Source organism: Peromyscus leucopus, chromosome 4 (assembly GCF_004664715.2).
Source record: "Peromyscus leucopus breed LL Stock chromosome 4, UCI_PerLeu_2.1, whole genome shotgun sequence".
NCBI lineage: Eukaryota > Metazoa > Chordata > Mammalia > Rodentia > Cricetidae > Peromyscus > Peromyscus leucopus.
Window position 1 is genome coordinate 65,611,363 of NC_051066.1, and position 12,662 is coordinate 65,624,024.

Consider the following 12,662-nt stretch of genomic DNA (forward strand, 5'->3'; position numbering starts at 1 on the left):
GGGAACGCACATAGGCTGACTTTTGGAGCCTGGGGCCTATGCTGAGACACTTTGCTCAGCCTTGGTGTAGGGAGGAGGGGACTGGACCTGCCTTGGCTGAGTCTGCCAGGCTGGACTGACTCCCCAGGGGAGTCCTTGCCTTAGAGGAGCTGGGAATGGGGGTGGGTTAAGGGGGAGGCCTGAGGGTGGGAGGAGGGAGGACAGGGGAATTCGTGGCTGATATGTGAAATTAAGTTAATTATAAAATAAAAATACTATAAAAAAAGAAATAACCAAATGAAAAAAGAAAAGGGAACTCATATAAATATGTTTAAACACTCCATTTTAATTTTATTCTTGAAATAAGCACTCAAAACACAAAGTCTTTGAATGTTGATTCCATAGTCATTATCACTAACTTTTGCCTCTGGCATATTTACACAACTATGACCAGAATAAAAGAGCTATGTAATGGTTCCAGTTCACCTTGTTTTAGGTCTTTCTAACTTCTAAAATTATTACGTCTAATGATTACAATGTTCTAGCATTCTAGAGGAAAAACAAATTTGCTGTTGCTGCTTTGACCCAGGGAAATGTGATTCCTTTCTTCTTGATGTCCTGTCTTATAAGACTATTAATGAGATTAAGGGGAAAAAGACTAGAAAAGTCAAATAAGAAAAGATTTGAGATTTCCATTTCTACAAAACTTAGAAAAACAGGGCCTCATCTTTGAAACAATAGAATGATGAATATACAGAATTTTTAGAATATTAAAATTATTTTATGATTCTTTTTTTCTTAAAGGTAAAAATAGTACTTTCTGGTTCAAGAATAAATAAACTACACCATACAGATGGAGAATAAAAGGAATGTGACTGAGTTCATCTTGATAGGTCTTACACAGAACCCCCAAATGCAGAAAGCAGTGTTCGTGACATTTTTGGTTCTGTACCTGGTAACAGTTTCAGGCAACCTGCTCATTGTGGTCACCATCATCAACAGCCAGGCTCTGAGCTCCCCCATGTACTTCTTCCTGAGCCACCTTTCCTTGATAGATACGATTTATACTTCCTCTTCAGCTCCGAAGCTGATTGTGGACTCCCTTCAAGAGAAGAAAGTCATCTCTTTTAATGGATGCATGGCTCAAGTCTATGCAGAGCACATTTTTGGTGCTACTGAGATCATCCTCTTGACAGTGATGGCTTATGACCGCTATGTGGCCATCTGCAAACCTCTGCATTATATGACCATCATGAGCCACAAGCTATGCATTCTCCTGGTGGGAGTGGCCTGGACTGGAGGGTTTATCCATGCAACTGTTCAGATCCTCTTTACAGTCTGGCTGCCCTTCTGTGGCCCCAACATCATAGACCATTTTATGTGTGACTTGTACCCATTGTTGGAACTTGTCTGTATGGACACGCATACCCTTGGTCTCTTTGTTGCTGCCAACAGTGGGTTCATCTGCCTGTTTAACTTCCTCCTCTTGATGGGATCCTATGTGATCATCTTGCAGTCTCTAAAGAACTATAGCTTGGAGGGCAGGAGCAAAGCCCTCTCCACCTGTGTGTCTCACATCACAGTAGTAGTTTTGTCCTTTATTCCTTGCATATTTGTGTATCTACGCCCAGTGACTACTCTGCCAATAGATAAAGCAGTTGCTGTGTTTTATACCATGGTGGCTCCTCTATTGAATCCTTTAATCTACACCCTCAGGAATGCTGAGGTAAAAAATGCAATAAGGAAGCTCTGGAGGAAAAAAATGTAAACTCAGATAACAATTAACAGGGTCTTTGGACATTACATACATAGGTAATACATTTGATATAATAATAATTTCAACTTTTTATCTATAGATGGAAATGTCAACTATAATGCAGAGTTGGATATTACTAGGAGATAGTTACTTAAACAAAAAGCTAAACTGAGGCAGTAATGCATATCTTTTCTCTTTTCTTATACTTTTATCACCATAACCAAATACCTCCTTCCTTTTTATATTTATTTACTTATTTATCATCTATCTAATTTTTTATTTATTTAATGAATATGTGTATGTACTGTGTATGCACCAGGTAGATGAAGATGCCCATGAAGGACAGAAAGTTCTTGGATGTCCCTGGAATTAGAATTAGAGGGTGTTTGGAGCCACTCATCATGAATTACAGGTAGCAAACCCTCACCTTCTATGAGTGGAGAAAGCATTCCTAAATGCTGAAGCATTTTTTCATCCACAAATGATTGCTTTTTAGTCAATAAATATAAAGTAACTAGAAAAAAATCGATGTTCTAAAAAATATCTAGAGTATTTGCTAATATAAAAAAATAACCTTAAGAACTATTGAGATGTTGCTTATTACATGTAACTGAAAAGACATGTTTAATTCTATTTTTTATCTGAAACTATTGTCTTCACATAAATTCTTTGTGGATTTTATTAGTTATTAAATATCAGTTGTACAGGAAAAAAGAGACACTGCTCATCTTATGCCTATAAGAGTGGCATGGTTTCCATATCTTATAATTTATAATCCAATTGCAGAACAAACTAAACCAATCATTTGACTTGAAAGTGAAGTTTACACACAATGAATCATTTAATTAGGGAATTAATGATATAAAATTATAGGATGAATATCTATATAAGGTACATATTTTGAGAGTAAGTTCTTCCCTAAACATGGGGATATAATATTTTGGAAATATATGTTTGTTTTCCATCAAATGGTGATGACATTTATTATATTTTCTCGGACCAGGACTAGTTTGCAGTAGCCAGTCAGAAGCTGGTACATAAGAAATTATTCTGTGACTGCCAGATGTTTGTGAGCCTTCCACTAGGATACGGATTGCTGAAACTGGTAAAAAAAAAAAAAATCTATGTCCTGGATTGACAGACAGACTAAGTTACAAATGTACCAATAATGATAGTACATGCCCAACCTAGTGCAGAGAGACAGAGAACATGAAGTGGAGATGAGTGGAAGTACAAGGGGGAAGTCCCATTTGAGTCAGAAAGAGAGGTATAGATGAATATGATTAAAATACATTCTATGTATTCTTGAAGAATTAATGAAATATATGAGTTTGTGGGCATCACAAATTGGATCAAGCAGATGACAAAAAATTTAAATCCTATTTATAGAAGCATAAGAAATTAAATATTCAAGAGTACATTTAATTGAAAAGGTGAAAGCTAGTAATATGTGTACATTCATTACTACAAAGTAAATAAACTGTACTGAAAGCTATACTATAAAACATTTATGAATGTCATTGAAGGTAACATGCATAAATGAGAAGATAATCCATGTCGATGAATTATAAGTTAATAATATAAAAATTTTCATACTATGCAAACCTGAGTCTTCTTCTAGATAAATGTGGATTACTAAGAAAGCTGATGCCATGTGAATCACTGGGTGCCAGGAGTCCCTTGTGTAGATCCTTAATGTGAGATCCATGATCATCTCATTAGATGTTGAAAAAGTCTTTGACAAAACTCAACACCCCTTCATGATAAAGGTCTTGGAGAGATCAGGAATACAAGGAACATACCTAAATATAATAAAGGCAATTTACAGCAAGCCTGCAGCCAATATCAAATTAAATGGAGAGAAATTCAAAGCAGTTCCACTAAAATCAAGAACAAGACAAGGATGCCTACTCTCACCATATGTATTCAATATAGTACTTGAAGTTCTAGCTTGAGCAATAAGACAACAAAAGGAGATCAACAGGATACAAATTGAAAAAAAAAGAAGTCAAACTTTTGCTATTGGCAGATGATATGATAGTATACATAAATGGCCTCCAAAATTCTACCACAGAACTCCTACAGCTGATAACCACCTTCAGTAATGTGGCAGGACACAAGATTAACTCAAAAAATCAGTATCTCTTATATACAAATAATAAACAGGCCAAGAAAGAAATCAGAGCGATATCACCCTTTACAATAGCCACAAATAATATAAAATACCTTGGGGTAACTCTAACAAAGCAAGTGAAGAATCTGTATGACATGTACTTTAAGTCTCTGAAAAAAGAATTTGAAGAAAATTGACATCAGAAAATGGAAAGATCTCCCATGCTCAAGGATAGGTAGGATTAACATAGTAAAAATGGCAATCTTACCAAAAGCAATCTACAGATTCAATGCCATCCCCATCAAAATCTCAACATAATTCCTCACAGACCTCAAAAGATCAATACTTAACTTCATATGGAAAAACAAAAAACCCAGGATAGCTAAAAGAATCCTGTACAATAAAGCAACTTCTGGAGACATTAAGTTTCCTGACCTTAAGCTCTATTATAGAGCCATAGCAATAAAAACAGCTTTGTATTGACATAAAAACCAACATGTCGACCAGTGGAATTGAATTGACGATGCTGACATTAAACCCCATACCTATGAACACCTGATTTTTGACAAAGAAGCCAAAACTGTACAATGTAAAAAAGAAAGCATCTTCAACAAATGGTGCTGGCATAAGTGGATGTCAACATGTAGAAGATTGCAAATAGATCCAGATCTATTGCAATGCACAAAACTCCAGTCCAAGTGGATCAAAGACTTCAACATAAATCCAGTTACACTGAACCTGATAAAAGAGAAAGTAGGAAGTAGCCTTGAACACATTGGCACAGGAGACCACTTCCTAAATATAACACCAGTAGCATAGACACTAAGAGCAACAATTAATAAATGGGACCTCTTGAAACTGAGAAGCTTCTGTAAGGCAAAGGACATGGTCAATAAGACAAAAATGACAGCCTACAGAATGTGAAAAGATTTTCACTAGTCCCACATCTGACAGAGGGCTGATCTAAAAAAATAAAGAACTCAAGAAACTAGGCATCAAAATACCAAACAATCCAATTAAGAAATGGGCTACAGAACTAAACAGAAAATTCTCAACAGAAGAATCTCAAGTGACCAAAATACATTTAAGGAGGTGCTCAACATCCTTATTCATCGGGGAAATGAAAATCAAAATGACTCTGAGATCCCATGTTACACCTGTCAGAATGGCTAAGATCAGAAACACTGATTATAGCTTATGTTTGAGAAGATGTGGAGCAAAGAGAACACTCCTCCACCTTTGGTGGGAATGTAAACTTGTACAGTCATTTTGGAAATTAGTATGGCGGTTTCTCAGAAAATTGGAAATCAATCTACCTCAAGACCCAATGATACCACTCTTGGGCATATACTGAAGGAATGCTCAATCATACCACAAGGACTCTTGCTCAGCTATGTTCATAGCTGCAATATTCATAATAGCCAGTGCCTAGAAACAACTGAGAAGCCCCTCAACTGAAGAATGGATAAAGAAAATGTGATACATACACACAATTGAATACTACTCAGCAGTAAATAACAATGACATCATGAAATTTGCAGGTAAATGCATATAACTAGAAAATATCATCCTGAATGAGGTAACCCAGACTCAGAAAGATAAACATGATATGTACTTACTCATAAGTGGATACTAGATATAAAGCAAAGGATAACTAGACTGCAGCCCACAGCTCCAGAGAAGCTAGCTAACAAAGAGGACCTTAAGAGGGATACATGGATTGCCCTGGGAAGGGGAAATAGATGAGATCTCTGTAGTAAACTGGGGGTGCGGGGGGGGGGACAATAGAGCACAAGGGATAAGGGATGAGAACATAAGGAAATGGGATGGTCAAGATGGAACAGGGACAGGGTGGGAGAACAGTGAAAGAGATGCCTTGATAGAGGGAGACTTCATGGGGATAGGGAGAAAGCAAGTGCTAGGAAAGTTCCCAGGAATCCACAAGGATGATTCCAGCTTAGACTGGGAGAGGGTGCCTGAACTTGCTTACCCTAGTAATCAGATCTGTGAATACCCTAACTGTCATCATGGAGCCTTTCTCCAGTAACTGATGGAAACAAATGCAGAGATCAACAGTCAGGCACCAGGCCAAACTCTAGGAGTCCAGTCAAAGAGTGAGAATAGGGATTCTATGAGCAAGGAGCATAAATATCATAATGGGGAAACCTACAGAGACAACCAAAACAAGCTAGTGGGAACTGATAAACTTTAGGCCAACAGCTGTGGAGCCTACATGGGACTGGACTAGGCCATCTGCATAAGCAAGACAGCTGTGTAGCTTGGTCTTTTTAAGGGGTTCGTGGTAGTGAGATCATGTTCTATCCCTGGTCCATGAGCTGGCTTTTTGGAGTCCATTACCTATGATGGGATACCTTGCTCATCCTTGATGCAGGGAGGAGGGGCTTGGACCTGCCTCAGTTGAATATACCAGGCTTGCTTTGCTGTCTCCCCATGGATGGCCTTACATTTTCAGAGGAGGAGATGGGGGAGGTAAGTTGGGGGAGGAAAGCTTGAGGGTAGTAGAAGAAGGGATAAAAGAGGGATCTGTGGTTTCTATGTAAAATGAATAAAAAAAATTTCTTAACAACAAAAAAACCAAATTGGAACAGGTAGATGACAAAAAATGTAAATCCAATTTATAGAAGCATAAATATTCAGGAGTGCATTTAATTGAAGGGGTGAAAACTAGTAGCATGTATACATTTACTACTATAAAGTAATTAAACTGTACTGAAGACTATATTATAAAACATTGAGTGTCATTGAAGGTAACATGCATAAATGTGAAGATACCCTATGTTGATGAGAGTAAGTTAATAATAGTATTAAAGTCTTCATATAGCAATGTCCTTGAAAAGGCTTCTTCACTTCTGTAATCCCTGGAGATAAGAGCCTCAGATCTTGCCAACAATGAGACCTAACTCCCAAGATCATTTGGAAAACCTATAATGTGAAAAGAAAATTTCCAAAATATAATGTATAAGAACTATGAGTTGTACATCATGATGCATTTGCATAAGGCAAGTAATGATTAAACCAGCATGAATCAGCAGCAGCCTTGGTACCTGCAATTAAGGACACCACAACAAAGCATAGTCTCAATCAGTCCAAAAAGCCATGAGCTACATAGGCTGAGAGCTGAGCCTTCTGCATCCCTTAGAGCTGAAAATAGGTATATTAACTTTCAGGGAAACAAAGCTTTTGATTAAGACTTGGATCTATATGAGATGGAACCATAGTGATCCTCATTTTTTTTATCGTATTCTTTAGTTTCTGTCCAATATTAAACAATTGTTGCTATTAGAAAAGCATTCATGTTTTCCTGAAATTGAGTGTTCAAGGACTTCCAGCCTAATGTCTTATTTTGGCAGTTATCAACATAGTGAGCACATGTACTTCAGACATTTAGAAACATATTGGTATTTCTGGGTCACAGAGGCCTAAATGTGAACTACAACTGATAGGTGATAGAATTACAATAGCATTTTAAATTTTATGAAACAAATGAATTAAATCCTGTAATGTTGAATGTATTATTTGCAAGATAAACAGCAACTCTACTCTTGGTGCTTTTTAAAAATAAATTTTAAGCCGGGCGGTGGTGACACATGCATTTAATCCCAGCACTCGGGAGGCAGAGGCAGGCAGATCTCTGTGAGTTCAAAGCCAGCCTGGTCTACAAAGTGAGTTCCAGGAAAGGCACAAAACTATACAGAGAAACCCTGTCTCGAAAAACCCAAAAATAAATAAATAAATAAATTTTAAATTTTGAAAAATTAACATTTAATTATTTAATAACTAATATTATTAAATTAATATTAATTTATATTAATATTAAAATGAATTAATTAATGTTTAAAAAAATAAAGTCTTCATACTATGCAAACCTGAATCTTTTTCTAGTAAATATGGGTTAATAAGAAAGCTGATGCCATGTGAATCACAGGGTGTCCTAAGTCCCATGTGTAGATCCTTGTAAAGCTTCTCTGTTGACTCATATTACAGAACGTTGTGTTTTTATCAGTATTAAGTCTTCTCTGGAAAGTCACTATTACCTGATATCTAGAAAAATGATGCCATAAAATTTATTGCAATCATTTTACTTATTGATTTTCAATTTTCAAACAGCTTAATAGCAAGAGATCTACAAATTTAAATGTAACATTTGATGTGTACATACATTGTGTAAAGATGACAACAGACAAATGAACATAAACATTACCAGTCCTGCCGTACATTGGATTCCCTAGCACTTGTCCTTACTTGTTCATATCACCTGTGGTTCCCTCACTAGGTAGCATCTGGTCTCCACACTAGCTCTGCAACATCTGCTGCAGGCTGCTGCTCAGATGTGGGTCTCTCATGTGCCTCTGTAGTTCTGTTTTTTGTCTTTTTGTGCACACATAGTATTTTTTGGAGCAGCATAGTATTAGTGTTAGAACATTCCCTTTTGCCAGCTGTTTTGTGTTGAGCCAACAAGAGTTAATATTTTAAAAGTTTGGTGTGATCCTGCAATTAAGTCAACTATTCTTTGGATTTTATTTATTAAGATACTTTTCTCTTTAATTTAACTTTGTTACTTTTTGTGTTACATTTAACGTTAGAGGCCTGGCGGTGATGGCACACTCTGGAGGCAGAGCCAGGTGGATCACTGTAAGTTCAAGGTCAGCTTGGGCTACAGAGAGAGTTCCAGGAAAGGCTCAAAGCTACACAGAGAAACCCTGTCTCGAAAACCCAATAATAATAATAATAATAATAATAATAATAATAATAATGTTTTATATACAGAAGAATCAGAGACCCACTTGTTCACATGTACAGGAGTACCATAAAAGTACTAAAATGAAAGCTATAATATATACACAGAGGACCTGGTGTAGACATTAGCAAGCAGATCCATGAGCTTGCTGTTTCAGTCTCTGAGTTAAAATGAACTTTGCTCAGTTGCTTTAGAGGGTTTTGTTCTCTTGGTGTCCTCCATTCCCGCCCCCTGACTCCCACACTCCTTCTGTGTCATCTTCCACAGAGCTGGCCAAGATCAGGTAGGCTTCATCTCAGAGATAAAGGGATGGTTCAATATATGAAAAGCAATAACTGCAATCCATGGTATAGCAAACTAAAAGAAAAAATCACATGATCATCTCATTAGATGTCAAAAAAGCCTTTGACAAAATCCAACACCCCTTCATGATAAAAGTACCGGAGAGTTTAGGGATACAAGGAACATAACTCATAGTAAAGGCAATTTACAGAAAGCCTATAGCCAACATAAACTTAAATGGAGAAAAACTCAAAGGAATTCCACTAAAATCAGGAACAAGACAAGGTTGTCCACTCTCTCAATATAGTACTTGAAGTCTTAGCTAGAGCAATAAGACAACTGAAAGAGATCAAAGAAATACAAATTAGAAGGGAAGAAGTCAAAGTATCTTTACTTGCACAAGACATGATAGCATACATAAGTGACCCTAAAAATTCCACCAAGGGGACTCATACAGCTTATAAACATTAAAAACAAAGTAGTTAGATACAGAATTAATTCAAAATCCAGCAACTCTCCCATATACATATTACAGACAGACTGAGAAAAAAAATCAGAGAAATAAAACCTTTCACAATAGTCTCAAATATAAAACACATTAGGACAACTCTAATCAGTCAAGTCAAAGACTTGTATGAAAAACTTCAAGTCTTTGAAAAAAGAAATTGAAGAAGATATCAGAACATGGAAAGATCTCCCATGCTCATGGATTTGTAGGATTAATATGGTAAAAATGGCCATCCTACCAAAAGCAATCTACAGATTCAATGCAATCCTCAAGAAAATTGCAACACAATTCTTCACAGAATTAGAAAAGACAATTCTCAAATCTTAGCATTTTTAATAAAGGGAGAAATTAATTCATTTATTCTGGATTTTCCAAGATGCTGTTGAATGTTTGTTTATTACAATTCTTGAAGGGTGTTCCTATTTCTCAGGTAATATTAGTGCTTCTGTTTTTTCATCTCTGATATTATTTGAGTATCATTGTCTTTTCTTTGCCTTTCTAAACTTTACATATAATAGAGATTTTATAATTTTTATTGCCCATTTTATTGTTTATGACCTGATACCAATTGCTTTACCACTAATCTCTTTTGTTTGTTCTTGCTTTCTTAGTTCTCTGAACTGTATTATTATATTATTCATTTTAAATATGTCTAGGTTGGGGACATAGATATTTATTATATAAACTTACCTCAGTGTTTTTTCTCTATTCTGTAATTTTGGTATGCTGTGTTTCAATGTTTTTGAGACAGGGTCTATCTACATAGCCTTGACTGAGCTGAAATCCACTGTGTAGACCAGGCTGGCCTCAAACTCTCAGAGATCCACCTGCCTCTGCCTCCTAAGTATAGGGATTAAAGGTATGTGCCACCAAGCCTGGCTTCTGGGTTTCAATTTTTATATTTACATTTTAAGTTATTCCATTGATTTCTTCATTCACTCATTTACTATTTCCTAGCACATTGACTACTTTTCCTGTATATTTTCAATTTCCCCAGCTCATTTGTATTCGATTTATACATTTTATTTTCTGTGGTCAGAGAAGATGCAGTGAGTTAATTTTGACGTTGTTGTTAATCTTTTCAGACTTGATTCATAGGTTAACAAAATTTCTATCCTAAAAAATGTTCTGTGTGCTGATAAGAATATTTATTCTGTAGCTATGGGAAGAAATACTCTGCAACTGTGTCATGACTCTATTTGGTCTGTGTTATGTCTAAATTTTAGTATGCCTTTGTTCATTTTTTATTTATATGGCCTGTCCAGTGATGAAAGTAGGGTATTCAGATTCCCAGTTATTATTATTGTTATCTTGCAGTCTTTCACTGTAGATATAATATTTGCTTTATATATTTTGTATCCTGGAGTTGAATGCCTGTATATTTGCAAGTACTATAACCTCTTGTAGGATTGGTCACTTTATCATTATGTAATGACCCTCTATGTCTCTCTTCACAATTTTGTTTTCAAATATGTTTTATCTCAAAAAATATAAGTAAATCTGCATGCTTTATATTTCCATTTATTATATGTATGTATTTTCTTTTTTTCTTGAATCTCTGTTTTAAATACACACACCATTTATCCTATGAACAACTGAATGCGTGAGGCTGTGCATTATGACAATGAGACTAGCATTAATAGCATGGATTAATGGCAAACAGCAGTGCTCTGATCCTATTTCCCTTGTGCTCACATTCACAGACTTGAAGTGGCTGTTGTCATTAATAGCCCCACTTATAAGCTGGCAGCAGTTTGTCTCACTGAAAGCATGGGTGATAATTAGTTTGCATGAAGGGGAGAAATAGCACTTACTGTTGATAAGCTAGATCCTCAAAACACGCTTACATTTCACAGAAAACATTATACTTTTGGAACTGTATTGTCTTTTAAGAGAAATGGATGGTTTTAATATAATATGAATGTATAAACCTAAAACCCAAAGTAGTATCACATTTAATAGTGAAACACTAAAATGTCTCTTTATATCCCCAGGGTCATTTTTAAGTATTTTTTTTATTTTTGAGATTATAATATAATTACATCTCCTCCCTACTCCCTTTTGTCTCTCCAAACTCTCCCATATACCCCTCCTTTCCCTCTCTCAAATTTATGACCTTTTTTCATAATTGTTGTTATATGCATATATGATATGTCTATACATATATATTTATAAATATAAGCTGCTGCTCATTTTGTATGTTTCCTGTATGTATATATTCAGTATAGACTATTTGATATTGGATAGATAAGCATCTGGTGTGCTCTTCCCTGGGAAAGTTTATTTCCCTCACTCTCAGCATTCCTTAGTTGGCTGTAGTTCTTTGTGTAGGATAGAGTCCTGATGGTCTTTTCCTCGTTTTCTGTGAGACTGTGTCTCCTAGGAATGTCCAACCAAGGCAACACCCATAAAGTCTCAGGGTCAGTATAAGAATAGAATGTCTCCCCTCTTCATGTGAGTTTCATGTAATGAAATAATTAGAATTCTAATGTTAAAAGACTTCTACCCACCTGAAATCAATTAAGGACATGTACAGGTTTGCAATGAGTGAGGTCAAGCAATATGATTGCATCATGAATGTCTCTAAGTTCAGTCTTTTGCAGTCTGACTAGCATTTCGGCCCATATATTTCAGCACTTGGGACAGCTCACTACAAACCAGCTGCATGGTCTGCTAATTCCTGATAGAAGAATCTGCTAGAAACTTTTGGAGACAAGTACTAACCTTAAGTAAAGAGCAAAATGAATCCCTGGATGCTTCAATATAGGTAGCTTGCGATCTATTAAAATTTTATTGCTCAGAATTTTGTAGTAAACATGGCTATGTATGTTCACCGTGACTGAGAAACTGTCCCTGAGCAGGAAACTTTTCTTCACCAACAAATAGTGTAGCCTACAAAGCATTTTGTAGGGGCTACCAACTTGAGATTTACAAAGACTCCAATAATCAGAGAAAATAAAAGAGTTAGTAGTGCCAGATCTCAAGAGCTCCTGCAAAAGTGTTTTGTGGGTAAGATAAAAGTTCTGAGTGATAAAAAGCAAAATGAAGAGAATAAGAAAACACCACCATCACCAAATGATAAAATTTGACCTCACTAACAATTAACAGCCAGCACCTCCTAATACGGTACCTTAGAAAAATTCAACCTCTATTGTTAGATATTCCTGCTATAAGCAAAATTGAACATAGAGGAGAGGAGAAAAACCTAAATAGTAATACTCATACACAGTATGTTCTACAAAATAACTGGTCCATAGCTTACAAA

At 36.0% G+C, this 12,662-nt stretch overlaps 1 protein-coding gene across 1 annotated transcript; it reads left to right on the plus strand.

The window, feature by feature from the left end:
- Positions 1–820: 820 nt before the first annotated feature.
- On the plus strand, positions 821–1,747 carry LOC114685910 (olfactory receptor 4C12-like). Its single transcript, XM_028860550.1, has one exon. The coding sequence runs from the start codon at positions 833–835 to the stop codon at positions 1,745–1,747; it is 915 nt and encodes a 304-aa protein (XP_028716383.1). The 5' UTR covers positions 821–832.
- Positions 1,748–12,662: the final 10,915 nt, after the last annotated feature.

What these genes read in the sequence shown, in the direction of transcription:
- LOC114685910 (XM_028860550.1), top strand. Translation starts at nt 833, where the DNA reads ATGGAGAATAAAAGGAATGTGACTGAGTTCATCTTGATAGGTCTTACA.